Raw genomic sequence first — 26,474 nt, forward strand, 5'->3', positions numbered from 1 at the left:
CACCCCCTCCTTCTCGCGAGAAGAGAAGGCCCGGTCCTTCCGGTAACTGTAGTTTTTTTTTTTTTCCTAGCCCGCCGCCGCCATAGACTTGGCTTCGCGCATGTGCAATAGGGAGTGGCGCGAGTTCGTGGCTTCCGGCTGGAGAATATGGTGCGTTTTGGGGGTTGTCTTTGTGCTTCCTGGACGTGTAGTCCACGCGGTCACCCAGAGTTCCACGCCTAAAGTTGTGCCTGGGGTTCAACCAGGGGAGGATGTGGCCAGAAGTCCTGCCACTTGTAGTGGAAGGGAAGAAAGACACAGAAGGATGACTAAAGTTTGCACAGAGGTAGCCAGGGAGGGAAGCTCTCCGACGGGAGTTTTGGCGCGGGGCTGGATGGCGGGAAGGTTAGTGGTCTGCTCTGTAGAATACAACTTCCCAGAGCTGCCATGTGATTGCAGAGCTGAGCCTAGCAAGACAAAGGAGACACAATTCCAGTGTGCCAAAACTGAATGCACGTGTTCCCTGTTCTCTCTTGACCCTTCCCATGGTCGTCCCGGGCCACCTCATTTGTAAAACCTCACAAGTTCGTCACCAAAAGGACATCCCGGGTCTGTATCAGCCCAAGGTCAGGGTTAGATTGTCACAGTGGTGATGACAAAGTTAGTATCTTCATCTAGACCTAGTAACATAGTCGAGTCAGAGACAAAATGTGGATTCTCTGCAGACTTAATAACAAACCATTACTTTACATTGTAACACAAGACATTATCATTTATGGAACTATTAACTTCTCTGGAATAACCAGCCAGTTCTCTGTTGATTTCTCTGTAGCACCAGAGAATCATTTTAGGATTCCCTTCTTATATACTAATATTAAAGTGGGGTGGGGAGAGGTTGGGAAGAAATGTTAGGGAAGAGGAAAAGGCTGTGGGGTTGTTACTTTACAACAGACACTTTTGATTTCTTTTGATTAATTCCAGGCTGTTTTGTTTTGCTCTTGAATAGATGCAGGGAGAAGTAAGCCCCAGTACATCTCTTATTGACAGAACCATCAGGATGAGAAAAGAAACAGAAACTAGGAAAGTGGTTTTAGCCTGGGGACTCCTAAATGTATCTATGGCCGGAATGATATATACTGAAATGTAAGTTAATCAGCCCAAGAGTGGAATTTTAAACCATCATTGGCTGGTTCTATGACTTTTCATATTTCTTTTGGTTTGTTTGTTTGTGATGGAGTTGGGGGTGATTTGTTTTTGTTTTGTTTTTTAAAATAACTGAAAAGTATTTCTAATCTTTTCAGGACTGGAAAGTTAATTAGTACATATTATAATGTGACATACTGGCCCCTCTGGTATATTGGTAAGTAGTTAATTTTCATTGGAATTTAGATTTACTACAAATGAAAACTCGCTTATAGTTTTAATTTGGCTTAGTATTCACTCTTCATGCAGACAAATAATGAGCTACCTACTTATTTCCCAAAATGATGGAAACTGCAGAGAAGGAACTAGGAAAAAACCCCTTTTATGGAAAGAACATTCTAGTTGGAGGCTGAATCAGGAGGATAACCTCAAGTTTCAGGCCAGTCTGGGAGACATAGCAGAGCCCTATCTCAAAGAAAACAAAAAAGAAGCCAGGAATGGCAGTAAACATCTAATCCCAGTCCTTGGGAGATAGAAAGAGAAGAATCAGAAGCTAGAGGCCAACCCAGTACATGAGACCTTGTTTCTAAACAAGTAAACAGAGCTAATAAACAATGCAGAGTTAGGTAGTTAGGAGTCGTAAGAAGGAAAATAAAGCATGTGGGTGATAAGATTTACCTTTGCCAGTCCAGAAATATCCTCTCCCAACTTTTCACCTTCAAGACCAGTCCAGGTTAATCCTTAGGATATAAAGAGACCTAGGGATGTTAAAGTAAATTTGTAGTCTATGAAACTGAAATCTGTTGTGGAGAGCCAGCGGTGGTGGCCCTCACCTTTAATCCCAGCACTCTGGAGGCAGAGGCAGACGGATCTCTGTGTGTTCAAGGCCAGCTTGCTCTACAGAGTGAGTTCCTGTAGAGCCAGGGCTACACAAAGAAACCCTATTTTGGAAAAACAAAGAAAAAAGAAAGAAATCTACCACGGGGCATTGTAGATTATTATTTTAAGATGTGTTACATTTGTTTATGCTGTGAGCGTTTAGTGGTGCAAAGATGTGTTTCATTCTTTTATGTTGCATTTGTTTAACTCTGTGAAGCTGTGTTACTGTGCCTGTTAAGACACCTGATTGGTCTGATAAAGAGCTGACTGGTCATTAGCAAGGCAGGAGAGAGAACTAGGCATGACTGACAGGCAGAGGGAATAAATAGAAGATTAGAGGAAGAAGCAAGAGAGCAGGTGGAAAAGGAAGGGGCTCTGGATCATCAGTCCTATGACAGAGTCACAGGCTGGGACTCCTAAAACTCACCTGACTATTAAAACGAATGTGAAAATATCTATTGTGCAGGTTTGTTTATAAGAATTAGTAATTAGTTTAAAACTCACTAGCAAATGCCCGTACTCACTAGACTATGATCAAGCAGTATCTGTTTGAGGAATAAGAAACTAGGGGGTTTTGGTTGTTGTTTTTTCGAGACAGGGTTTCTCTGTATTGCTTTGGAGGCTGTCCTGGCACTCACTCTGTAGACCAGGCTGGCCTCAAACTCACAAGAGATCTGCCTGCCTCTTTGCTAAGAATATGAAGGGATTTGTATTCCCCAACCAATTGGCTGAAAATGGAACCAAGACCTTTCTGCTTTTTACAAATAATAGATTGGGTTGCTTTTAATCCCTGCACTCTGGCAGCAGAGGCCAGTGGATCTGTGAGTTCTAGGCCAGCCTGGTCTACAGTGTGAGTTCCAGACAGTCTGGGCTACACTGAAAAACTCAAAATTAATTAAACTCACTTCTACCAGACATCCTGACCTGAGTTTAATTTCCTAGAACCGATATGGTGAAAGAAAAGAAGCAGCTTCCACAGTTGTCCTCTCCCCTCCACACACAAATAAATCAGTAATGATAGTAATAACAGTAGCTGTTGCTTTCTTCCAGAACTCGCTCTGGCATCTCTCTTCAGTCTTAATGCCCTATTTGATTTTTGGAGATACTTCAAATATACGGTAGCACCAACAAGTCTGGTGGTTAGCCCGGGCCAGCAGGCACTGTTAGGGCTGAAAACGGCTGGTAAGTGCATGGTGGGAGAAATCAGTGGCTGTTTGTCTTAGTTTTCCCTTTTCATAGACTCTGAGCTAGACGGCTGTTAAGCTAGTCTGTAGGAAATTGTCATGTGATTGTCTTTGTTATGTGTATGAATTGAGTGGAATACCAGCTTCATGGAAATAGCTTTACTGTTTTGGACATTGTGGAAATGCTAAACAACTAATTAGTTGTGTTTGTGAAATATTGCTTCATGTAGTTTAGTAGCCAGATCCTTCTGTTACTTTTTTAGTTGTCTCTCCATAGCCCTGGCTGTCCAGGCTGACCTGGCCTTGAATTCAGAGATTCACCTGCCTCTGCCTCCCAAAGGTTGGGATTAAAAGCATGCTATACCACACCCAGCCCTTAAATCTGTTTCCATAATTTTATTTATACTCAAAAGAGACTGAGGCAGGAAGAGCTTAAGGTCAAGACTAGCCTGAATTACATAGCAAGACCTAATTTTTAAACATTTTGTTTTAATTTAAACCTATTGTGTATGTAATTTATGTTCTTTTCTCCTAGTTGTGAAGACTACTCCTCCCCGGGATCTGGCGGCCTCCCAGGTCCCCCCTCCCCACCCTCCCCTTCAATCCAGGGTCAGAGTGTGTTAAGTTACAGCCCGTCTCGTTCACCCAGCCCCAGTCCCAAGTTTGCCGCCAGCTGTATGACTGGGTACAGCCCCCAACTGCAAGGTCTGTCCCCGGGGGGCAGTGGCTCATACAGCCCTGCTGTGACCTACTCTCCAGTCAGTGGTTACAATAAGGTAATGGCTCCTTTAGTTTGGACAGTGACGCTGCTTTAGAATTGGGAGTTGCACTAAAATCACCCAGTGAATAAAAGCTTTGCATTTAGTTGGTGTGGAAACTGAGGAACAGTGGTTGTCTGAATCACCCATTAAGAGCTGAGAACAGAAGCCAAGTTTCCTGTCACGCAGTCTAAAGTTCTTAGCACGAGTGTTATTGAGGATGATAAAGCATAACAGTCACCCAGCCTGTTTCAACAGTCTTGAAATAATTTGGAACTTTGGTTTCTTTTACGCATGTTTTTCCCTTTTTTTGTTTTTGTTTTGGAGCCTGTCCCAGTTCTCACTCTGTAGACCAGGCTGGCCTCGAACTCACAGAGATCCGTCTGCTCTGCCTCCCAAGTGCTGGGATTAAAGGTGTGCGCCACCACTGCCTGGCATCCCTTTTAAACCTTTTTGTGTGAGGGCTTCTCTTTCTCTTGTAGAATTTTAACACTTTGTAGTATGCTTGGTCCTCTTAACTAAAACCAGGGGTCCTCGTGTAGTTTGGTTCTGGAATACAAACGCTTGCTGTGTCATGGGTAGAAATCTCTAAATTCCTTAGTAATGTCAGCACTGGTCTAATTTTTTAGGGTATTACTAGAAATTTGTGGGTTGAAATTTAAATTCTGTAAGGCATCAAAAGAGAAGCTGTCTATCAGAAGCTCTGACTGTCGTGTTGGCCCAACATCTAGCTACTGGTTAGAAGAAGGTTGCCTAGAAGAAAACAGCAGTCTGGCTGCCTGTTTACATAACATTGCTTTGAAATGGAGTTCTATGCTCCTAGTTATCCAATATTAGGTGACAGAATTTTAAAAACCTTTGTACATGTTAAGTACTATGAGAGATGTATAGCTATAATTCATAAAGCACCAGCTTAGTATGGCTTTTTAAATTTTTTTTATTTTTGTTTTATATGCACATTTGTCAGTGTGAGAGTATCAGATTCCCTGGAACTGGAGGTACAGGCAGTTGTTAGCTGCCTGTGGGTGCTGGAATTGAACCCAGGTCCTCTGGAACAAGTAGCTAATGCTCTTAACCACTGAGCCAACTCTCCAGCTCCAGATGTTTTTTAAAGAAAATAATAGGTTTTTTCTTTTAAAAAATTTTTATACATTCTGATCATATTCTTTCCCCTCCTGGTTATGGCTTTTTAAAATTCATATTTTTATTTTGATCATATTGCATTTATTTTTTTTGTTGTTGTTTGTTGGTTTGTTTTTATTTGAGGGTTTTTCTGTGTAGCCCTAGCTGTCCTGGAACTAGCCCTGTAGACCAGGCTGGCCTGGAAAGTTTCTAAGCCAGGAGATGGCTCTGGAGTAAAGTGCTTGTTGGAAAGGTGATGCCCTTAGTTCAGTCTCTGTAGTCCACATAAGAAGCCAGGTTGCAGGGGTACACATCTGCTATCCCAGGAGTCCTCTGTCAAGGTAGGAGGCAGAGACAGGAGAATGAGCCAGAAGCTGACTTAGGCAGAACAGGAACAAGCCCTGCCTATCTCAGAACAAGGTGAAGGAGGGAACCAACCCACATAAGTTGTCCCCTAACTTTCTAACGTGCTTTGGTGCCTGTACCCACATTCATACCTAATAAATAAACCCAAAAAGAGAGGAATTATTATAAATGAAGTAAACATTTTAAAGTAGTATAATTGATGAAAATATACCAAAATAGATCGCCCTTTCTTTTCTGAGAGGAATATGACTTACAGTAACACTTTTACAAGATGCAAGTAAATGTTTTAAAGGGTTATATGCTTTGGCCAGTTTGAGGAGTCTGCCCTAAAGAAAGCAATAAATGACTGGTAAGTGGGCTCAGCAGGTAAAGGTAATTGCTATCAAGCCTAAGGACTTGAGTTTGATCCTGAGCATCCACATGGAAGGACAGAAGCAACTCCAAAGGCTGTCCTCTGCCCTGTGGCACACACGAGCATCGCATGCAGACACACACAGACACCCCACACATAAATGTAATAACAGTTTGAGTTATCAAAAATTGAAGCAAAGATTTATGTACAGTGATATTGGCCTCAAACTCACAGAGATCTGTCTGCCTCTACCTCCCGAGTGCTGGAATTAAAGTCATGTGCCACCAACGCCCGGCCCATGCAGTGACATTCTTAATGTTAGTTATAGCAAGAACTTGAAGAAATCGAAATGCACAGAATAAGAGAATGTAAAACTTTTTTTTTTTTTTTTTTTTTTTTTTGGTTTTTCGAGACAGGGTTTCTCTGTGGCTTTGGAGGCTGTCCTGGAACTCACTTTGTAGACCAGGTTGGCCTCGAACTCACAGAGATCCACCTGCCTCTGCCTGCCGAGTGCTGGGATTAAAGGCGTGCGCCACCAACGCCCGGCTTTGTAAAACAATTTTTAAAAATTTCTTTTATATAATCTCCATGTGTTTCCCAGTCAGGCCTTGCACTCATGAGCCCCTTGTCTCAGCCACCATCCAGCACAATTGGGATTACACACTGTATTACAGCTTTTTCTCTATTGGGGTATAAGGCTGTCTTGTGTAGCTCAGGCTAGCATCGCATCAGACTCACGGGGTCGCTGAGGCTGATGAACCTTGAACTCCTTACTCATGCTGCCATCTTTCAAATACTGGAATTATATGCAACCACAGTTTTTATAAATGAATTTTAAAACTAAAAGAGTACTCAATAACTTTTATTTTTATTAGTGTGGCTCATACTCAGGTTGTCAGGCTTGTATCTTTGGGTGGCAAGCACCTTTTCCTGCTAAGTCACCCTGGTCTCTGTTGGTTTTTTTGTTGTTGTTTATATTTTTTTTTGGTTTTTTCGAGACAGGGTTTCTCTGTATTGTTTTGGAGCCTGTCCTGGAACTCACTCGGTATACCATGCTGGCCTCGAACTCACCTGTCCCTGCTTCCCAAGTGTTGGGACTAAAGGCATGCGCCACCAGTGCCCGGCTTTTTTTTAAACTTTTGTTTAGATAGAGCCCTGTGCAGCCAGGCTGGCCTCAAATTGTCCATGTAGCAGAGGCTGCTCTTGAACTCAGTCCTCATCTTCTGTGTCCCGGGATTTCAGAAAATAGCTTGTATGTTTTACTTTTAAAAATCAAAAATAAGGCCGGGCGGTAGTGGCGCACGCCTTTAATCCCAGCATTCGGGAGGCAGAGGCAGGTGGATCGCTGTGAGTTCGAGGCCAGGCTGGACCGACAGCCTCCAAAACAATACAGAGGAACCCTGTCTCATAAAAACCAAAAAAAAAAAAAAAAATCAAAAATAAATGTTTGAGTTTCAATCCAAAGTAAATACCATTCTTTCCTTTTGTGTAGTTGGCAAGCTTTAGTCTGTCTCCTTCTTCTCCATACCCTACCACTCTTGGCCCAGTGGAGAGCAGTGGATTGAGATCTCGCTACCGTTCTTCACCCACGGTCTATAACTCACCTACTGACAAAGAAGACTACATGACAGACCTTCGGACTTTGGACACTTTCCTTAGAAGCGAGGAGGAAAAACAGCATAGAGTTAAGCTGGGTACGCCTATTTTGTTTACATATGATATATATTTTTTTGTTGTTATTTTGCATAATCCTTTAATAGTAGGTTAACTGTTAAACTTAGGAGGTAAAACATAGCTGACCTGGGCAATCTTGAATCTTTCCCTGTGGTAAATTTAAAAGCCTTTCACATGAGCTAGAATGTCCCTAAATCGTGGCTATGCGTGTTTTCAGGCAGTGTTTAGCAAGGCCTGTTCAAATCATAGCTCCTTACTAGTCTTTTTGGGAACTGATGTGCAGGGTCACGGGGACTAAGTGCTACTGGGGTTGCTTTTTATTTTGCTTGGTTTTTTGTTTTCGTTTTTTTGGTAACATTTAAAAATTTGTCTCTTAATAATTCCTTAAAGTCTATAGTTTACCTAGGGAAACAGTGTTAGCAAGTCTTAATCTATTTGAGGTGGATTTGATTATTACAAAGTCAATTATTTGAAACCAAATTAGGTTATTGAACTGAGTAATGATTTTCCCCCGGAGCCTCCACAGAAGCACATTAGGTGCAAAAGCCTGGCTGTGGCTGAAGAAGCCAAATTATTGGAGCATGGCTCTTCGTGTCGCTTGACGTCTCTCTAGGGGTTTCTAATTTAATTCTGCCTGCAAGTGCCACAGATGTCAAAGAAACAAATCAATATTGTCTTGTTACTTTCTTTTTTGAAATTTTGAAATATTTGAAGTGTAGCACAAAAGAACACTTGATACATATCTTTTATGATTTTCAGATATTTTTCATTTCTTTATTTTTTCTTTCACATTTAGAAGTATTGTTATCGATGTTTGTACGTGTTATTGCTGTTGCTTTTCATTGTCAAGCCAGGCAAGACCTGGTTATCTTTATTTGCTCCTAAGTTAATTGTGCTGCAGTTAGAGATTCTGATCTATTAATGTTTGGGGTTTCTCTTCTTTCTCTGTGTAAGGAAGGTTTTTTAATCTTAGACTTGCTTGGAGGCTCTCTGGTTACTTTTGTGTAAATGGTTCTGACACATTGAAAAGAACATATCCTCTAAATTCTGGTCTCTCTCTCTTTGCCTGGTATGTCTTTGTCTATTTCTATACTTTTAACCACTCTGCTATATTCTTAGGTTTCAGGTAAATAGTCTGCATAAATTAATTTTTTTTGCAAACCTACTTGCTCTCAGGCTATGGAAATGCCCTGTTATAAGAATTTTAATGCTGCTTTTAACATTGGTTTAAAATTCTTTTCAAAATTATTGCTATGTTCTCATGAGGGTTTTTATGTCTGTGTTTTTCAGACAGTCATGCAGACTGACTTGGAATTCATTGTGTCATCCAGGCAATCTTAAAACACACTGTTTCCTCACTCAGTCCCCTGAGTGCTGAGCCTGATGTATAAAAATTCTTTCTTTTTTTTTTCAAGACAGGGTTTCTCTGTAGCTTTTGGAGACTGTCCTGGAACTCACTCAATATTCTAGGCTAGCCTCAAACTCACAGAGATCTGCCTGCCTCTGTCTCCTGAGTCCTGGGACTAAAAGTGTGCCCCACCACCAGGGGCCCAGCTGCCTCAGTGATGGTAAACCTACTTTTTCAAAGTTGATCCAATAGTTCAATTATTGAAATTCTTGGAGACTGAATATTTACACTTTTGCAGCTGATTTTTTTTTTTTTTTTTTTTTTGCTTGGGGGTCTCATTTGCTGGTAATTTGTATAATTTCTGTTGTTTACTTTTCAGTTTTAGCAGAGTTTTGTGTGTTCTGGGCAGATTGGGTGGAAACCTTGTCTCAGACTCTGAAAGAATAAGCCCTTCATAAGCACACTGGTTACTGAGGACTCGTTTGTCCAGCTGTGCTACATGCTGGTAGAAGAGAATTCATCCCTGCCCTAGAGAATTCCGCTTTCCTTGGGGACTGCAGACTCAAGTACAGTGAGGACTTCAAGTAGAGGCACTGTTTGCTAGATGTCAGTTTCTTACATTTGCACAGATAGTTTTAATCAACACAGGAATTACCACAGGGTAACAGGGTACCATATGAAACACAATTTGTAGAGCCTGTAGTTCAGAAAGGCTTTTTAACAGAGTACTGCTGTTAACCCCATTCAAAGGAACTCCAAACATTTGTTTTTCCCTCATCAGTGAATGTCTCCCAGAATAACACGAGCTTAGTCTTGCAACAGAACGAGACAGACACATCCAGCCATTCATAATTCTTAGGCCTCTTTAAGTTGGTGATGCTCAGAAGTGGTCTCTTTATTTCTAACCAGTGGCTCTCTTGCTCTTTCCTGCCCTTGTATCTCTGCGGTCTCCTCTCTGCTCCTGTCCCCCTCCTCTCTGTCCTCCCTCTGTGTCTCTTCACCTCTTTTCTCTCTCCTTCCCCCTCCCTCCCCTTTCTAATAAAACTTCTCACTTAAAAAAAGAAAATTTCTAACCAGTGGTCCCCAAAGAGAAGACAATGTTGGGGACCAGAGTTGATGCTTGTGGAGTTTATCTTCTGACTCCTTGAGTGCCATCGGGGGAGTGTTTGTCTTCTGGTTCCTTGAGTACTGTCAGAGGTTGTCTAGTTCCTAGATGCCCAGCGTCTCTGAGTTATTGGTACATAAAAGATGACTGTAAGAACCGAAACTTTCCATTTTAATTGTAGGGAGCCCAGATTCCACCTCCCCTTCCACCAGCCCTACCTTCTGGAATTATAGTCGTTCTGTGGGTGACTACGCACAGACCTTAAAGAAGTTTCAGTATCAACTGGCCTGTAGGTCTCAGGCCCCGTGTGCAAACAAAGATGAAGCTGATCTCAGTTCTAAGCAAGCTGCAGAAGAGGTAAAGGGAAAATAAAAGTGATTTAATATATTATGACTTTCAGATTGCTGAAAATATTATCTCTAGAAAACTTTTCGTAAGATCTTTACTTTTACTGGTTAGAAATATAAATTTGACAATCATTTGTTGAGTAGCTTTTGTCATTGAATTTGGGGGTGGGTTTCAAGACAGGGTTTCTCTGTATTGTTTTGGAGCCTGTCCTGGAACTCGCTCTGTAGACCAGGCTGGCCTCGAACTCACAGAGTTCCACCCACCTCTGCCTCCCGAGTGCTGGGACTAAAGGCGTGCGCCACCACCGCCCGGCGTATCATTGAAATTTGTACAGTTTATGGTACATAGTTGACTAAAATTCCCTGCCTAGAATAGCTTTCTACAGTCATTAGCAAAAGGGTTCTCAAAGGCTGGGAATGTAACTCAGTGGTAGAGGACCTACTTGGATAGCATGCATAAGGCACTCACTGATTCCTAGGAGTGCACCAAAATAAAAAATAAAAGGAAATTCCTACGGCTGGAGAGATGACTCAGCAGTTAAGAGCACTGACTCCTTTTCCAGAGGACCAGGGTTCAATTCCCAGTACCCACGTGGCAGCTCACAACAGTTTATAACTCTAGCTCCAAGATTTAACATCCTTACACAGAAATACACACAGGCAAAACACCAATGTACATAAAAGTAAATAGTTAAAAAGAAATTCTTGATGTGCCAGACTATTGCTTTTAAAATTCTTGATGTGCCAGTCTGTTCTTTTATCCATTCAATATCAGATACGGGGTTTTATATTTTTATCTCATACTTGAAAGCAAAACACATACACATTCTCTAACCCTATCAAAATAAGGAACTTTTAAAGATATATTTCTGCATGAACAACAATCATGAGTTAGTAATAAGAAAATTACTAAATGCGTTTTAAATGAATATTAGTGTTCCTGAAGGTTTTTTATTTTAACAGGTATGGGCAAGAGTGACCATGAATAGACAGCTTCTTGATCACATGGATTCATGGACAGCCAAGTTTAGAAATGTAAGTTGTGGGCTGGAGAGATGGTTCAGTGGCTAAGAGCACTGACTGCTCTTCCAGAGGACCTGGGTTCAATTCACAGCGTGATAATTCACAGCCACCTGTAACTCTAGTTCCAGGAGATCTGATACCCTCTTTTGACCTCCACAGGCACCAGCACACACACATATACATGCTGGTAGACATACAGACAGACAGACAGACATGCATACATACATGCATACATATACCCACATAAAATAAATAAATCATAAGGAAAAAAGAAATGTGAGTTGTGTCTTGTGCAAGTTGTTGGACAATATCAGACTGTGGACTGAGGTTATTCATGAGAAAGTTAGAATTAAATATTAAATTAATGGTATGTATATAGTGAGGTAGAGCAGACGGTTTACCTTATAGCATCTGTTTTCTTGGGATTGTGTGTTCCTTTCCATGATTAATCAGTGTAGTTAGAGAAAATAAAGGAGCAGTATGTTTTTAAGTTCTTCCCTTTCCCAAATTTTCAATTTTATTTCCCAAGAAGATTTTCTGTCAGTATATTGTATACCTAGAATTGTAGGGAGACAAGAGGAAAGTGACCCTCAGAAAACACTCGTGTGCTTGACACTATTTAGGATATACATGCAATTTCCTTATCTCCCTAGACAAAAGTCCCCGCACTGCTTACGTCAACTCTTCCACACTCTGAGTTGGTGGCTTCTTGGGTTCTCTGATAGACTTGACTCCCCACTCCATGGCTTAGAAAAATTTTGTTTCATTATTATGCTTTAAGAAAGGTACCAAGAGGGAGAAGTAACTAGCCAGGTATGATGACACATGCCTGTCATACATACTAAGGAGCCTGAGGCAAGAGTCTGAAAGTTCAAGTTCAAGACCAGCTTGAACTCCGGAGAGTTGTTATTTCAAGAAAAAGTTAATAAATTCAAGAAGAAAATAATAGAATACATATTTTGAGTCCAGTGCCATCATGCTCAGTCAGGATTTCTGGGGATGAGGCCTGTATCTCTTTTGCCTGGGCAGTTTTGCTATATGTAATGTTATCAAGAATGAGCAGTTAGACGTTGGTGGCGCACGCCTTTAGTCCCAGCACTCGGGAGGCAAAAGAATGAGTAAGTGACAGAATGTCCTCGAAACTGTACATTGTTGTACATTGTTACACTTACAGTTATAAGCAAGATTGAAATTTTATTAAGTTTATTTTATCTAAAATAAGACGACTTGCTGGGTATTTTAGCTCTGAACGGGGTTTCAGGACCTAGAGCTGTGAGCATGTGTGCTCTTGCAGAGGACCTGAGTCTGGTTCCCAGAACCGATGTCAGGCAGCTCTCAGTCACCTGTAACTGCAGATGAGGGGGTGCCAGCACCTGTGGCTTGTGCAAACACCTCTGCTCACATGCATGCACACGCGTGCACATACATACACACCCACAATAAAGGAATTGTGAATTAGTGTGTCATCTGAGACATTTTCATACTTTTACAGTTAAACAAAAGCTTAGGAACAGAAGTAGTGGTCAGGGTCACTGCAAACACAGAGAACAGTAATACATAAACACACCAAAGAGAGATTCCTTTGTCCAACTTTTACACACCCCCAAATTAGCTTGATACCAGCCATGGAAGGGGGGATTTGAATTCACCAATCTTTAAAGGTAATACTGTAATGTTTACAAACTGATTTTAGATATAGTAAGTCTGTTTGTCTGCAGCTAGGGCATGGGCAAGCCTATGATGAGTTCATCAGTTACCTTAGTTTGAAAACCGTTTTAGTGATTATAAGCTATTATAAATGATACCGTAATATGTAATTACCTCTATAACTGTAGACTGATGGTTATGTTTCCTTTCAGCCAAGAATAACAATCAGAAAGTGTTTTGTTTTGGAGACTGGTTGTATAATGTCGCTCTGGCTGATGTGGTACTTGATATGTAAGCCAGCTGGTCTCCAAATTCCCACAGTCCTCCTGCCTGGTTCTCAGGTACTCAGATTGCAGGCATGAGCCTCTCACTGTGTCTGCCTTGAAAACAGAAATTTAGGAAAAACTGAAATCAAAGGTGTAAGTGACTTAAGAATGGAACCTGGTCTGTGTGTGGTAGCACATCTGCTCTCTCAGCATCACGAAGCTGCTACTTGCATTCTCTTCCACTGTGTTTTATGAGTCTGTTAATCAAATGGAAGGCAAAAAGTTGCGGGGAAAAATAATGATTCGAGAAATACTTTGGAATGATAACTACAGAAGCTATTCTTCATTCCTTCCTAGTGGATCAATGAGACGATATTAGTGCCACTTGTGCAGGAGATTGAGTCTGTCAGCACTCAGATGAGACGCATGGGCTGTCCAGAGCTCCAGATAGGAGGTATGTGAAGCGAGCCATGCCTGTGATTGATTTTCAGTAAATCAGTTAAGTGGAAAGCATCTTCTTATAATGGGCTGTTGAACATCTTCCATTGTCTTCAGGTGAAGAAGAAAATGTTTCTAATTGTTTTTTAAATGCAGCAGCTTTATTTGAGGTATACTTACCTACTATACAATTTGCCTGTTGAAAGTGGATAGCCCATAGGTTTGGCCTGAACCATCCATCACCCCAGCTAATTTTATACTATTTCATTGCCCCATACCCTTCATCAAGTCACTCCTTCCCATGCGCTCCCTCAGCCTTGTGGGAGCATGAGTCTGTCCCTGTTGTACAGACACGCTTGTTTGGGCTAGTTGATGTTAGTGGTGTCGTTCAGTATGTACTTTATTTCTTTTTATGCCCAGCTAGTACTCAGAGTGCATCTTCTACATTTTGTTTATCCATTCATCAGTTGATTAGCATTTGGATTATTTCCTATAAATAATGTTGCTGTGAATAAGGTTTTCAATATATATTCCCTTCAAAAAGCATATGATAATTCATGCTGTATCTTTTATGCCATTGAATATTCCTTCTAATACCAGGTACCATTAGCTGCCTTTTTTTTCTTAATTTTTTTGTATGATTATCTTTCATAATCTAAAAAAAATCCCTACCATAAACCTACTTAAACTGGTATAGTGAGCAACTTTTAATACAGCGTATTTTGAAAGCTGTGGTATAACTTTTTATAACATTATATATATTAATTTTGCCAACATGAATTTGGATGCCTTTTTTTGTTGTTTTGTTTTTGTTTTTCAAGACAGGGTTTCTCTGTATTGTTTTAGAGGCTGTCCTAGAACTCGCTCTGTAGACCAGGCTGGCCTCGAACTCACAGAGATCCGCCTGCCTCTGCCTGCCGAGTGCTGGGATTAAAGGCGTGCGCCACCATGGATGCCTTTTTAAGAAGAGGTGTGTATGTATGTGTGTAAGAGAGAGACAGAGAGAATCTAGCCACCATGCATGACATGTTGTAAACCGTATACTGCAAGTTAAGTTATTTCTGGGTGGGCTCAGTAGTTAAGAGCACATAGTGCTCTGGCAGAGGACTTGAGTTCAGCTCCCCACGCTCACCAACCACCTATAAATCCAGCGCCAGGAGACCGGACAGCTGATCTCCGTGGCACCTGCACTCTGCTCGTCTCAGATACAGAAATAGACACGGTCAAAGATAAGGGACTAGGAAAATGGTCTAGTGGTTAAGAGCACTGGCCGCTCTTCCAGAGGACCCAGGCTCAATTCCTATCACCTACGTGGCAGCTCACAACCAAATATAACTACAGTTCCTGAGGAGCTGACATCCTCTTTTGACCTTAGATGGCACGGGTACATATGTGGAACACAGATATACATGTAGGCAATGCAGCCATACATAAAAAATAAATCACCTCTTTAAATTATAAGATTAATCTTTTTTAAAAAAAAATACTTCTCTCCTTTATTCTTTCAACAGATATTGAGGACCTACAATGTACTGGGTATTAGTTTAGGCATTGGTATGGTGTAGCACTGCAGAAATATGACTGAAACCCCTGTCTTTGTTAAGCTTTTTCTAACAAAACAGACAGGAAAGGTAGAAGAAAATGGTTAGTGCTAGGACAGAAAAACAGCATAGGAACAGTTGCTCGTCTTTGTGCTGGGCGGGTGGGCTAGTGCGGGAAGGAAGACGCCGCCGGCTTGTGTGAAACGGAGCCAGCTAGTAGAACAGGCGAGGGAAAACTTTGAAGCTCTTTGAGAGTCTCTGTGATGGGTAATTTGTGTTCTTTGTATTTTAACAGAGGCGAGTGTTACCAGCTTGAAACAAGCTGCCCTGGTCAAAGCTCCTCTCATTCCAACTCTGAATGCAATTGTGCAGTATTTAGACCTAACACCAAATCAGGAGTACTTGTTTGAAAGAATCAAAGGTAACTTGATTTGAAGAGGAAAAATGGAAGCTCTTTTGCAACATGAGGGTTTTTGTAAATGAAAGATAACCAGGAAAAACATATTTTGAAAAAAGTAAGAAATATAATTATGGTCTTATATTTTATAAGTATATATTTAAGTATGGGTTAATTAAGGCTTATACTTGAACAACTTTTCAATCATCTATTTAACACACTAAGAACTGTTAAAAGACTATCCTTGAAGATTTTAATTATGTTATTCTATGTAAAAAAAAACTTAAGTATGAATTAAACAGGCTGGACTCATTTTCTGCTCCTAACACTACCGAGAACTGGGTGCCACTGTGATATTCTTTGTAATGTTGGTGTGCTAATCTGATTCTTGTAATTTCTATTTAATTTGTGGTTTCTGTTATGTGCTTAGAATTAGAGGAAGATGGGTTCTGAGGAAGATTGACCTCCAAGCTCACCCATTTACTCTCCTCGTTATACGTCTCTACTTAAGAGAGCAATTCATAAAGTTAGAGTTATTTTTCATTTGGACAGATTGTAAAATGTTTCTTTGTTAAAGCAAGTTTAAAAAATTTTATTTCAGTATTACAAACTTTTCATGCATGTTAACTTGAAAGTGTTACAGTCCTCTACTTTAACCCATGGATTCATCTTTAGGAATAAACATTTTTTCATGACTTTCTAGAAACTTCTCACATGAGGAGAATTTCAAGTATACATGGAACACTAGATGGAACTTAGTAATAGATCACTTACCTGAATTGCCTGCTCAATACAGAAAAGAAAAAAACCACACAACCACAACCTTGTAAATAAACATCAGAACATCTTTACTCAGGCCGCCCTGCCCTGTGTTATTACCCCAGCTGGTTTTATAAAGCTCCTCTATTGGATGATCTTTCAGTTGTCAGTTCATCTGTGATTTTTTTTTTAATGATCTTACTATGGAGGGGGTTCAAGACAGGGTTTCTCTGTATTGTTTTGGAGGCTGTCCTAGAACTCATTCTTGTAGACCAGGTTGGTCTTGAACTCACAAGATCTGACTGCCTCTGCCTCCTGAGTGCCTGGGACTAAAGGCATGCGCCACCACCACCTGGCTGATACTATTTTTACTTCATGTGCAATGGTGTTTTGCTTGCATGAATGTCTGTATGAAGCTTTCGAATACTCTAGAAGTAGAGTTATAGACAATTGTGAGCAGCCTTGTGGGTGCTGGGAATTGAACCCAGGTTCTGAAAGAGTAACGGGTTCTTTAACCACTGAACCATCTCTCCAGCCCCCTATAATGTTTTCCTAATATATCTCTAAAACATAAATTTTTTAAAAACATCATACAATGTTAACATACTGTTAGCATATATTAGGTATCATATCTCACATTTGTAATATTTCCCTTATTTTATGAAATATCCACTGTATGCTTAAATATCCTACCATTTCATGAAATATATAATCCTGCCGGGTGGTAGTGGAATACACATTTTTGTTTGTTTGTTTGTTTGTTTTTGTTTTGTTTTACGAGACAGGGTTTCTCTGTATTGTTTTGGAGGCTGTCAGTCCAGCCTGGCCTCGAACTCACAGAGATCCACCTGCCTCTGCCTCCCGAGTGCTGGGATTAAAGGCGTGCGCCACCACCGCCCAGCAGTGGCATACACTTTTAATTAATCCCAGCACTTGGGAGGCAGAGGCAGGTGGATCTCTATGAGTTCGAGGCCAGCCTGGTCTACAGAGCAAGTTCCATGGCAGCCAAGGCTGTTACACATAGAAATCCTGTCTTGAAAAAACAAAACAAACAAAATATATTAATATATGATATGTATTATGTATATAAATCCTGTTTTAAATATTGTTTGTTTGAAGCAGGATTCAAATACTATTATGTATTATGATAAATTATTCTTTTTTTTTTAATTGTAGTTATCCTGTCCATCCTTTTTTAATCTTTGCAAGGTATTTGTTGAAAGAGCTAGATTGTTGCCTTATAGAGTTGGGTTTTGTGAATGTATACATGATGTAGTTTATATAACTTCTCTATACTTCCTATAGGCTCAGATTCAGATATTTTGGCAGTGTTGGCTTTGTTGATAGTATCTGTACATATCATATGTAATATGTGTATGAGGTATCATCAAAATACAAAACAAATGAAATGCAGTGAATGTCTCTTTGGTGTTTTGAGACAGAGTTTCTCTTTGTAGCCCTGGATATTCTGGAACTCACTCTGTAGACCAGGCTGGCCTCAAACTCCCAGAGATCCACTCACCTCTGCCTCCCAAGTGCTAGGATTAAAGCGTGGGCCACCACCTCCAGACTACAATGAAAGTCTTGCCACCTAGAGTGAACAGAGAGATGGTTCCCCATATTTGATTCTTCCTCCGTGTACACACACACACACATATTTTTGAGATTACCTTGTAGTTGCCATTATTTTTCAGCATATTTTTTGCTAAGAACCTGGCTTTACATACTTACAATGCAGTTCTCACATATTAAAAATTTCTATGTCAGCACCCCAAATAAAATGTACTAACTGTGACAGTGATTACTCCATATTTCTGTATTACCTGATTTGTTGTAGCGGTGCTTAATTACTGTATCTTATGTTTCTTTTGGGGGATGTTCTGGTAAGGTTTTTACAACAGTGTACTTTCCCTACTGTAATCTTCTAGTTTTCTCTTTCTGGTTTGTTTTTTTCTTTTTAAATATGTCTTCATTGTTTTGATTTTGACTTTTGTTGTACAGAGCTTTCCCAGGGAGGCTGTATGAGTTCCTTCCGATGGAACAGAGGTGGAGACTTCAAAGGACGAAAGTGGGATACAGACCTGCCCACCGATTCTGCTGTGCGTTTGTTCATTGATTGTTTTACCTGATAAATTTGTTATATTTACATGCATTTCTTTTCTCTTACAAAATATTAGAAAGGAAAGTAATGATTAGCGTACCATCAGCATCTTGCCCAGCCACTGTGAAGACTGTCTGCTCCATCGGGTGCTGCTCTCTCTCTCTCAAGTACCTCGGCATGGCTGCAGGAACACTTGTGCAGATTGACCTGTTCTGTTCCCCTTTTTGCTTTTGTGATGGTTGAGCATTTTTCGTTATTTTTCACCATTGTTTAACTCTTCTATATTGGGCTTAAAAAATGGATAAAGTGGTGATGGGAGTTTGTTTTTCTGTGTTAAATAATGTAGCAAAGAATATTGTGATACATTCTTTCTTATGTGGGATCGTTACCTTAGGAAAGATTGTTACCATCATCTTAGCAAGTCAAAGAGCTTTAAAGTTTGTTTTTTCAAAATTGTGGTTTTTGTTTTTTGGGTTTTTTTTTAGATTTATTTATTTATTATATATATATTGTTCTGTCTGCATATATTCCTGCAGGCCAAGAGAGGGCACCAGATCTCATTATGGGTGGTTGTGAGCCATCATGTGGTTGCTGGGAATTGAACTCATGACCTCTGGAAGAGCAGCCAGTGCTCTTAACCTCTGAGCCATCTCTCTAGCCCTTGTGTGTTATTTTTATATTACGTATTTACATGAAAATTAATTTTTGATGTTGATATTCAAATTGAGAATTGAATGTATGCAGATTTTGTTGGTTTTACTGGCAACTGCATGGTTGCAAATTCTCTGCTTCACAGAAAATTAGGAGCCAAGTCAAGCGTAGGCCTGTAACCCCTACTGCTTAAAAAGCTGAGGTAGGCTGTTGGTGGTGGCACATGCCTCTAATCCCAGCACTCAGGAGGCAGAGGCCAGTCTGATCTTCAAAGAGCATTCCAGGACAGGCTCCAAACCTACAGAGAAACCCTGTCTCAAAAGAAAAAAAACCAAAAACTCAGGTTTGCGTGAGCTACTACAGAATGAGATCAAGCCCAGCCTGAATAACTTAATGAGACCTTATATCAAAGTTAAAAAGGGCTAAATATATAGATCTGTGACAGAACATGTGCCTAATATGTTTGAGACTCTAGGTATAGTCTTGAAATACACACCCACATACCTACACACGTACGCGCACACATTCATGCGTCACGCTTTCATGGGTGCACACGGGGGTGAGGGAGGAAGGGAAGAAGGGAGAGGGACTGCTCTGCCTGCTTTGGATCACTATAAAAACAAATGGGGATGAGGTAAGTGTGGTGTTTAAATTGTCCCACCCAAATGCCACACCCACTCCCCCTTTCAAACTTTTAGTGCTTTTGCATTTTGAAAGGGAAAATTTCCTATTAAAAGATTGAGTTGATATGATGGCAGATACATTTTTCAATTTTGTGAAACTTTTTAGGGTGTGCTGGAGACAACCAGGGCAGGGACTGTATCCACTGAGCTACATTCCAGCCCTGGAGTGGATTGCTTAGCCTTACTTATCAACACACTAAATACTTTTGTGATTTAAGTAAATTTCTCTTCCTTACAAGAAGAAATTTTTAGCTGAGTGGTAGTTGCGCACGCCTTTAAACCCAGCACTTAGGAAGCAAAGGCAGGCCAATCTCTGTGAATTGGGGGCCAGCCTGGTCTGCAGAGAAAATTCATATGTATAGATCTTTTCAAAGCTTGTGTCTGCCATTCTAACTTGGAACAATTGTTTTCTGTCTTCAGATCATCATGCATGTGTTTTGCACCTACCTTGATTCCAGGTTACCTCCACACCCTAAGTACCCTGATGGGAAAACATTTACTTCTCAGCACTTCGTTCAGACGCCAAATAAACCAGGTACTAACTCCTCAGAGAACATGCTGGGATTGTCACCAGACGTTCCTTTGTTTGTTTTATTTGGGGGAGGGTTGTTGTTTAGGGTTTTGGTTTGTTGTTGCTTGGGGTTTTGTTTTTTTTAAGACAAGGTGTCCTAGAACTCACTGTGTAGACCAGGCTGGCCTTGAATTCCTGAGATTCACCTGCCTCTGCCTCCCAAGTGCTGGGATTAAAGGTATACACCAGCACCACTGCCGCCGCCACTGCCTCGCCATGTTTAGGTTTTTGTTTGTTTGTTTGTTTGTTTTTTCGAGGTAGGGTTTCTCTGTGTCCTGGAACTAGCTTTTGTAGACCAGGCTGGTCTCGAACTTACAGAGATCCGCCTGCCTCTGCCTCCCGAGTACTGGGACTAAAGGCATAGGCCACCATCGCCTGGCCCATGCTTAGTTTTTTAATATGTCATATTTTCTTTACAGATGTTACGAATGAAAATGTGTTTTGTATTTATCAGAGTGCTGTCAACCCTCCACATTATGAACTAATCTATCAGCGACACGTCTACAATCTTCCAAAGGTATTTCTTTTTTTCAGTTCTAGGGGACTGAAGTGGATCCCTAGCCCTAAAGAACTTGCAGCTAGGGAATATCATAAAGATAACACTTTGATAACATTTTAAAAATTGAATCTGTTTGTTTATTTTTGAGGCAGGGGACTTTGTAACCCAGGCTGGCCTTGGTTTTCAGTGATCCTACTCCAGCTTCTCAAGGGCTGTGATTTCCTGTGTGAGACAACTCACAGTTTTGTATTCTGTGTGCTGTAAATGCAATAGTGTTTAATTTGGGAGTGTGAAGAAAACACTCATTGAGAAGCCGTCACTATTAACATTTTGTCAGGTTACCTTCTGAGCACTGCATTTGTTTTGTATTAGACAGTGCCTCACTATGTTGCTCTGGTGTCCTAGAACTCATTATGTAGACCCAGCTGGCCTCAGATTCACATAGATCCTCCTGCTTCTGCCTCCTGAGTGCTGGAATTAACTATGTGCCCCATCTTCCCAGCTCTTTCTGGTTTTGGTTTGGGATGGGTTTTTTGGAGGGTTTTTGTTTGTTTATTTTGGATTTTGTCTTGTTTCCTTCAAGACAGTTTTTCTCTGTGTAACAGTCCTATCTGTCCTGAAACTGTCTGTGTAGACCAGGCTGGCCTCAGACCTTTGTTTTTTTTTTTTTTTTTTTAATCAGCATCTTTACTGAGAAATTTTACAATAGCAGTTTCTTTTTGTTGATTCCTAGTTGGGTCTCAACATCTAGCCCAGGATGGCTTCCACTGCTCAGTCCTGCCTGCCTCAGTTTCCCAATTACTAGGATTCCAAGCAGGTGCTTCCATACACAGCTGTTGACTATAATTACCTCCATCAGATCCACTTCTTTCTGGTTTCATTCATTTTACTTTTGTAAGGTGCATTAACTATTTTGAGCCATTGAAGTTCCTGTCTCTACCCATGCCAACCCCTTGTTTTTGTATGAAAGCAAAACGCTGTCTTGTTAAAATTCATTTAGCCTCAGATTCCTAAGCCAAATTTACATGACCCAAAGTCATGTAAAATTTGATCTATCAGTAGAGGAATTTTGTAACCCAATACTTACATACAATAGTTGGATTTCAGAGCCAGTAAAACATTGCCTAACTGTCCCTTACCAATAAAAATCATTTAACACTACTAAAGGCAAACTGTAGTGTATTTGAAGTATAACTAGAAGCTGTGTGAATCCTGGTACTCTTGTCACATGGAGGATAGAACATGTTGTATGTGTGGTGATGGACCCATGAATGTCAGAAAAGCTCTCCCTTCCACGATTCACCACTTTGGTTCCGCATGTGTGAGACCCCACCCAGGCTGTCAGCTTTCTGCTCATGTTTCAGATCTGCTTTACCTTCTTGCATTTAGGAAGCCGTGCCTTGTCTCTGGTCTAGGGTAGCGCCTTCTCTGTTCCTCTGGTACCCTGCTATCCCATCGCACTCCATATACCGTTGTCGTTCTGCCTTTACCGCCAGGCATTTCTGCTCCATAGTCGGCCCTGTGTTCCTTGTGTCTTTTCTGTCTCGCCACAGCAGGGGCTGTGTATTGAATGAATAAAGCTCCGAATTATGAAAAATTCTGAACTGTAAGGTCTGCATTTGCCCCCGTGACTGAATCTTTTTAGTTTAAATCCTTGTTTTTGTCTTGATTCTAGGGCAGAAATAACATGTTTCATACATTGCTGATGTTCCTTTACATCATAAAGACCAAAGAGTCAGGAATGTTGGGGTAGGTATATGTGATTTTAAAGTTAAGTACTTAATTTTGCTAGAGTCTTTCTGTGTTAAGATTCTGCAGGAGGCAACACGTATACAAGATTTGTGGACAGAATCCTAGATCAGTGTCTAGGCCATTAAGGCTTCAGAACTTCCATTTCCCTGTTGGTAAAGTCAGTTGGATGCCATCCAGTCAGCTTTACTGTTGTGTCCCCTGGGGAGCATCTCTGAAATAGGGTAAAAATCAGACTCTTACCACTTGAAAATATAAAGCACAAATTGGAGTCTGCTTCCCAAACCATTCCACAAAGTCTGTATACTTCCAAAGGGCCTACTTTGTATCCATTCCAAAATACTGCTAATTGGAATGAAAAATAATCTGTTGAAGTTGCTTATGAATTCAGTAATGAAGCTCACATTATTTACAAATTCAGAATTCTGTATTGTCATGTGGATGACTCAGTGCTTCAGTATTTCAAATACTGTTTGAAATAAATGGACCACTGCCAAGACTGGGGAAATCTGGTAATGTATAATTTGGGACTCTGAAAACTTGGCTTCTGGGGTCCAGCTGTCATAAAAAGGACCTAAAACTAATGAAATGTCAAGGGACGTGCTTGGTCCAGAGGACATCTGTGGCTGGTTCCACTCTAGTGGGCATGCCTCTGTGAAAGAGGTTGTGTTCAGATGTGCTGTTCATAATTCAGAGATTAGACATGTTCCTGAATGTGCTGCCAGCATCACAGCCATGGGCACATGTGCCACTAAATACTTAGAGCATGACTTGTCTGAATGAGACACCCTAAAGGGCAAATGAGTGTCAGATTTCCCCGAAAGAAGCAGTGTTACCTGCTTGCATGAGCTGTATACTGTGGACATGCTGAGTGCTGCTCTGGATAGGACGGTGCCGGTATCTACTGGAGATGCGAAGGCGGTGTGTGCACACGGCACCACGCGGTACCTCTCGTGGAATGCACTGCCTTCCTGAAAACAAAGCTCTGGCCCAAATGTGTTTATTACATGTAAAACATTCAAGCAGATGTGAGCAGAAATCATAAACAGAGACATTCATCCCCTTCTGCTGCTTTGACATTTATTTGTCTGTTTGGTGGGGAGGAGAACAGAGCAGAGCACATGTATGGAGGTCAGAGGACAACTGGCAGGAGTCAGTCACTCCTACCACATAGGTCCCGGTGATTACATTCTGCTCATCAGGCTGGGCAGCAGGTACCTCCACCCACTGAGCCTTCCCACCAGCCCTTTATTCACTTCCTGCATCTTATTTTTTAATATAAGAAAGATTAGATAAATAAGAGTACCATTGTGTAAAGCACCTAAACTAAGAAGGCTTTTCATTATTTTTCAATTGCAAAGATAATGCATGCTCAGTATAGAAATTAAATAACAGTGCACACCAGAAAATGAAAATCTCCAGCAAGGTACCCACGGTGTCAGGTTTTCAATATCCAGACTACTTTGAGGAATGAATTTGTATCTTTCACCTTGTTTAAAATGAATTACTCTGGGCGTTGGTGGTACTCTCCTTTAATCCCAGTGCTCAGCAGGCAGATCTCTCTGTGAGTTCGAGGCTAGCCTGGTCTACAGAGCGAGTTCCTGGAGATCCTCCAAAACAATACAGAGAAACCCTGTCTAAAATACACCCAAACTTAATGCTGTTTGAGCTGACTTTTAATTTTATGATGTGTCTTAGCTATCAGTAAGTACATTTTTTTTCTAAAATTTCCAGTAAGGTTTCATTATAAGCATATATGTGTATATATAGAATGAAATATGAAATTTTCAACAAGTATATTGTTACTATACAAAATCATTATTGACACTGGAGATGGCTCCATGGTTAAGAGCCCTGAATGCCCTTGCAGAGAGGTCCCTGGTTAAATTCCCAGCACCACCATGGTGGCTCACAAATGTCTTAACTCCAGTTCCAGGGAATCTGACACCATGTTATGGCTTCCACAGGTACTAGGCATGCACACAGTACACATACATACATACATACATACATACATACATACATACATACATACCACACACATACAGAAAAAATTAGACTTTAAGTACAAAAAAATCATTGATTTTACTTAGTGTTTCTGAAAGACTGGGGTTTTGTTTGTTTGTGACATGGTTTCTCTGTGTAGCACTGGCTGTCATGACCTTTAACTCAGAGATCCTCTTGCCTCTACCTCCAGAGTACCGGGATTAAAGATGATTTTGTTAGCGCTCTCATTTAATGTAGTTCTTTAAGTCTACTGAAAAATTAGCCAGGCCTGGTGACATACACTTGGGAGGCAAAGGCAGGAGGATCTTTGCATTTGAGACCAGCAAGGTCTACATAGAGAGACTCTGTTTCAAAAAAAAAGTTACTGAAAAACTAACTTTTAGCACCCCATAAACCTGTTTCTTCTAAACATAGCTTTTGTTTGTTTGTGTTTTGTTTTTTTGTTGAGACAGGGTTTCTCTGTGTAGCTTTGGAGGCTGTCCTGGAACTTGCTCTGTAGACCAGGCTGACCTCAAACTCACAGATTCGCCTGCCTCTGCCTCCTGAGTGCTGAGTGCTGGGATTAAAGGTGTGCGCTACCAATGCCCAGCTAAACATAGCTTTTAAATATAGTTAGTAGAGTGGTCGCCATCCTGGAACTCACCTGCTGAGCTGTGTGACAGGCTACACTGCTGAGTCATTCAGCTGTCACCAGCTAAACAGTTCATTTTATTTGATTGTTGATTTTATCAGAACCAGTTCTTGGATACTTGGGCAAGCAATTCTATTAAAACTGTTATCCTTCTTTGTAGGAGAGTTAATCTCGGGCTCTCTGGTGTGAATATTTTATGGATTTTTGGAGAGTAGTCCATCATTTAATCCCAAGCATTTGGACTTTGGCTTTAATTGCCCTGGAAGAAGCTGAAGCTGCCCACCTCTGAACCTCCGAGTGAGCGCCTCTTCTGAAACAGGACTTGTTAGATGTAACAAGAACAACTGTTGGAAAGCTTCTTACAACATAACAGCGCCTGCATCTTCTCCCTCACAGAACACTAGTTCCATTGGGTGACTCTAAACTAGAGCCCCGGATGTGAGCTAGCGCAGTCCCTTCACTCGGTGAGAGCAAGGGCGCCTCCCCATTGTAACCCAGTGACCAACACTTCATCTTCGCCATCACAAACTGTTTCTTTGTGTAGTAGTGTAAGTGCTCAAAATGATCCTTGCTGGTTTTCTTTGTTGTATCTCTATATTTCCCCAGTGTACTGCAAGTCAGCCAAAAGCTGAAATGAAATTAATTTCAAAGTGATGTGGTAATTAATCCTGCTGAGCCATCTCCCCAGCCCTCTATTGGTTTTTTTTATATTAAAAGAGATTTGATAATATTGGCATCTTGAAAGGTCACACTTGCATTAAATTTAGTTGATAAAATTAAACTTTTGGGTTTAGTTAAATGTCTAAGGACATCAAGAAAACTGTTAATACTTTGATTAGCACCTCTTTCTTGCCCACTGGGGAAGAGGGCGTGTGTGTGTGTGTGTGTGTGTGTGTGTGTGTGTGTGTGTGTGTGTGTGTGTGTGTGTGTGTCTGACTCTGTGTATGTCTGTGTGCTAGGCGTGTGTGTGTGTGTGTGTGTGCTGGGCGTGTGTGTGTCTGACTCTGTGTGTGTGTCTGTATGTCTGTGTGCTGGGGCCTAAACCTGGGTGTCACAGTAGCATTCTCCCACTGCCCTCTTGAAGATTGCAATAACCTTCCCATTTCTGGTTTTTAGATGAACAGAGTATTGCTCTCCTTCTTTTCTTCCTATATGTATATGAATTAATTAGTAGTCACACGTGTCTTTAAATATTGCTTCCATCGTCTGTTTAAACAGGTGATGGGTGCATCGCATTTTGTATGGTTTGAGGTT

General features: G+C 40.9%; 1 protein-coding gene across 1 annotated transcript; it reads left to right on the top strand.

The window, feature by feature from the left end:
* The first annotated feature begins 360 nt into the window (after nucleotides 1–360).
* Nucleotides 361–26,001, top strand: Tmem209 (transmembrane protein 209). Its single transcript, XM_040728581.1, is given in 16 exon segments — nucleotides 361–384; nucleotides 986–1,122; nucleotides 1,281–1,339; nucleotides 3,052–3,183; nucleotides 3,721–3,762; nucleotides 3,765–3,961; nucleotides 7,276–7,477; nucleotides 10,092–10,267; nucleotides 11,221–11,292; nucleotides 13,551–13,647; nucleotides 15,468–15,593; nucleotides 18,330–18,427; nucleotides 20,184–20,298; nucleotides 20,754–20,851; nucleotides 22,509–22,582; nucleotides 25,381–26,001. Coding segments are annotated over 15 exon segments (1,680 nt in total). The 5' UTR covers nucleotides 361–384; the 3' UTR covers nucleotides 25,436–26,001.
* The last annotated feature ends 473 nt before the right edge of the window (nucleotides 26,002–26,474 follow it).

Source organism: Mesocricetus auratus, unplaced genomic scaffold, assembly GCF_017639785.1.
Source record: "Mesocricetus auratus isolate SY011 unplaced genomic scaffold, BCM_Maur_2.0 Super-Scaffold_100019, whole genome shotgun sequence".
NCBI lineage: Eukaryota > Metazoa > Chordata > Mammalia > Rodentia > Cricetidae > Mesocricetus > Mesocricetus auratus.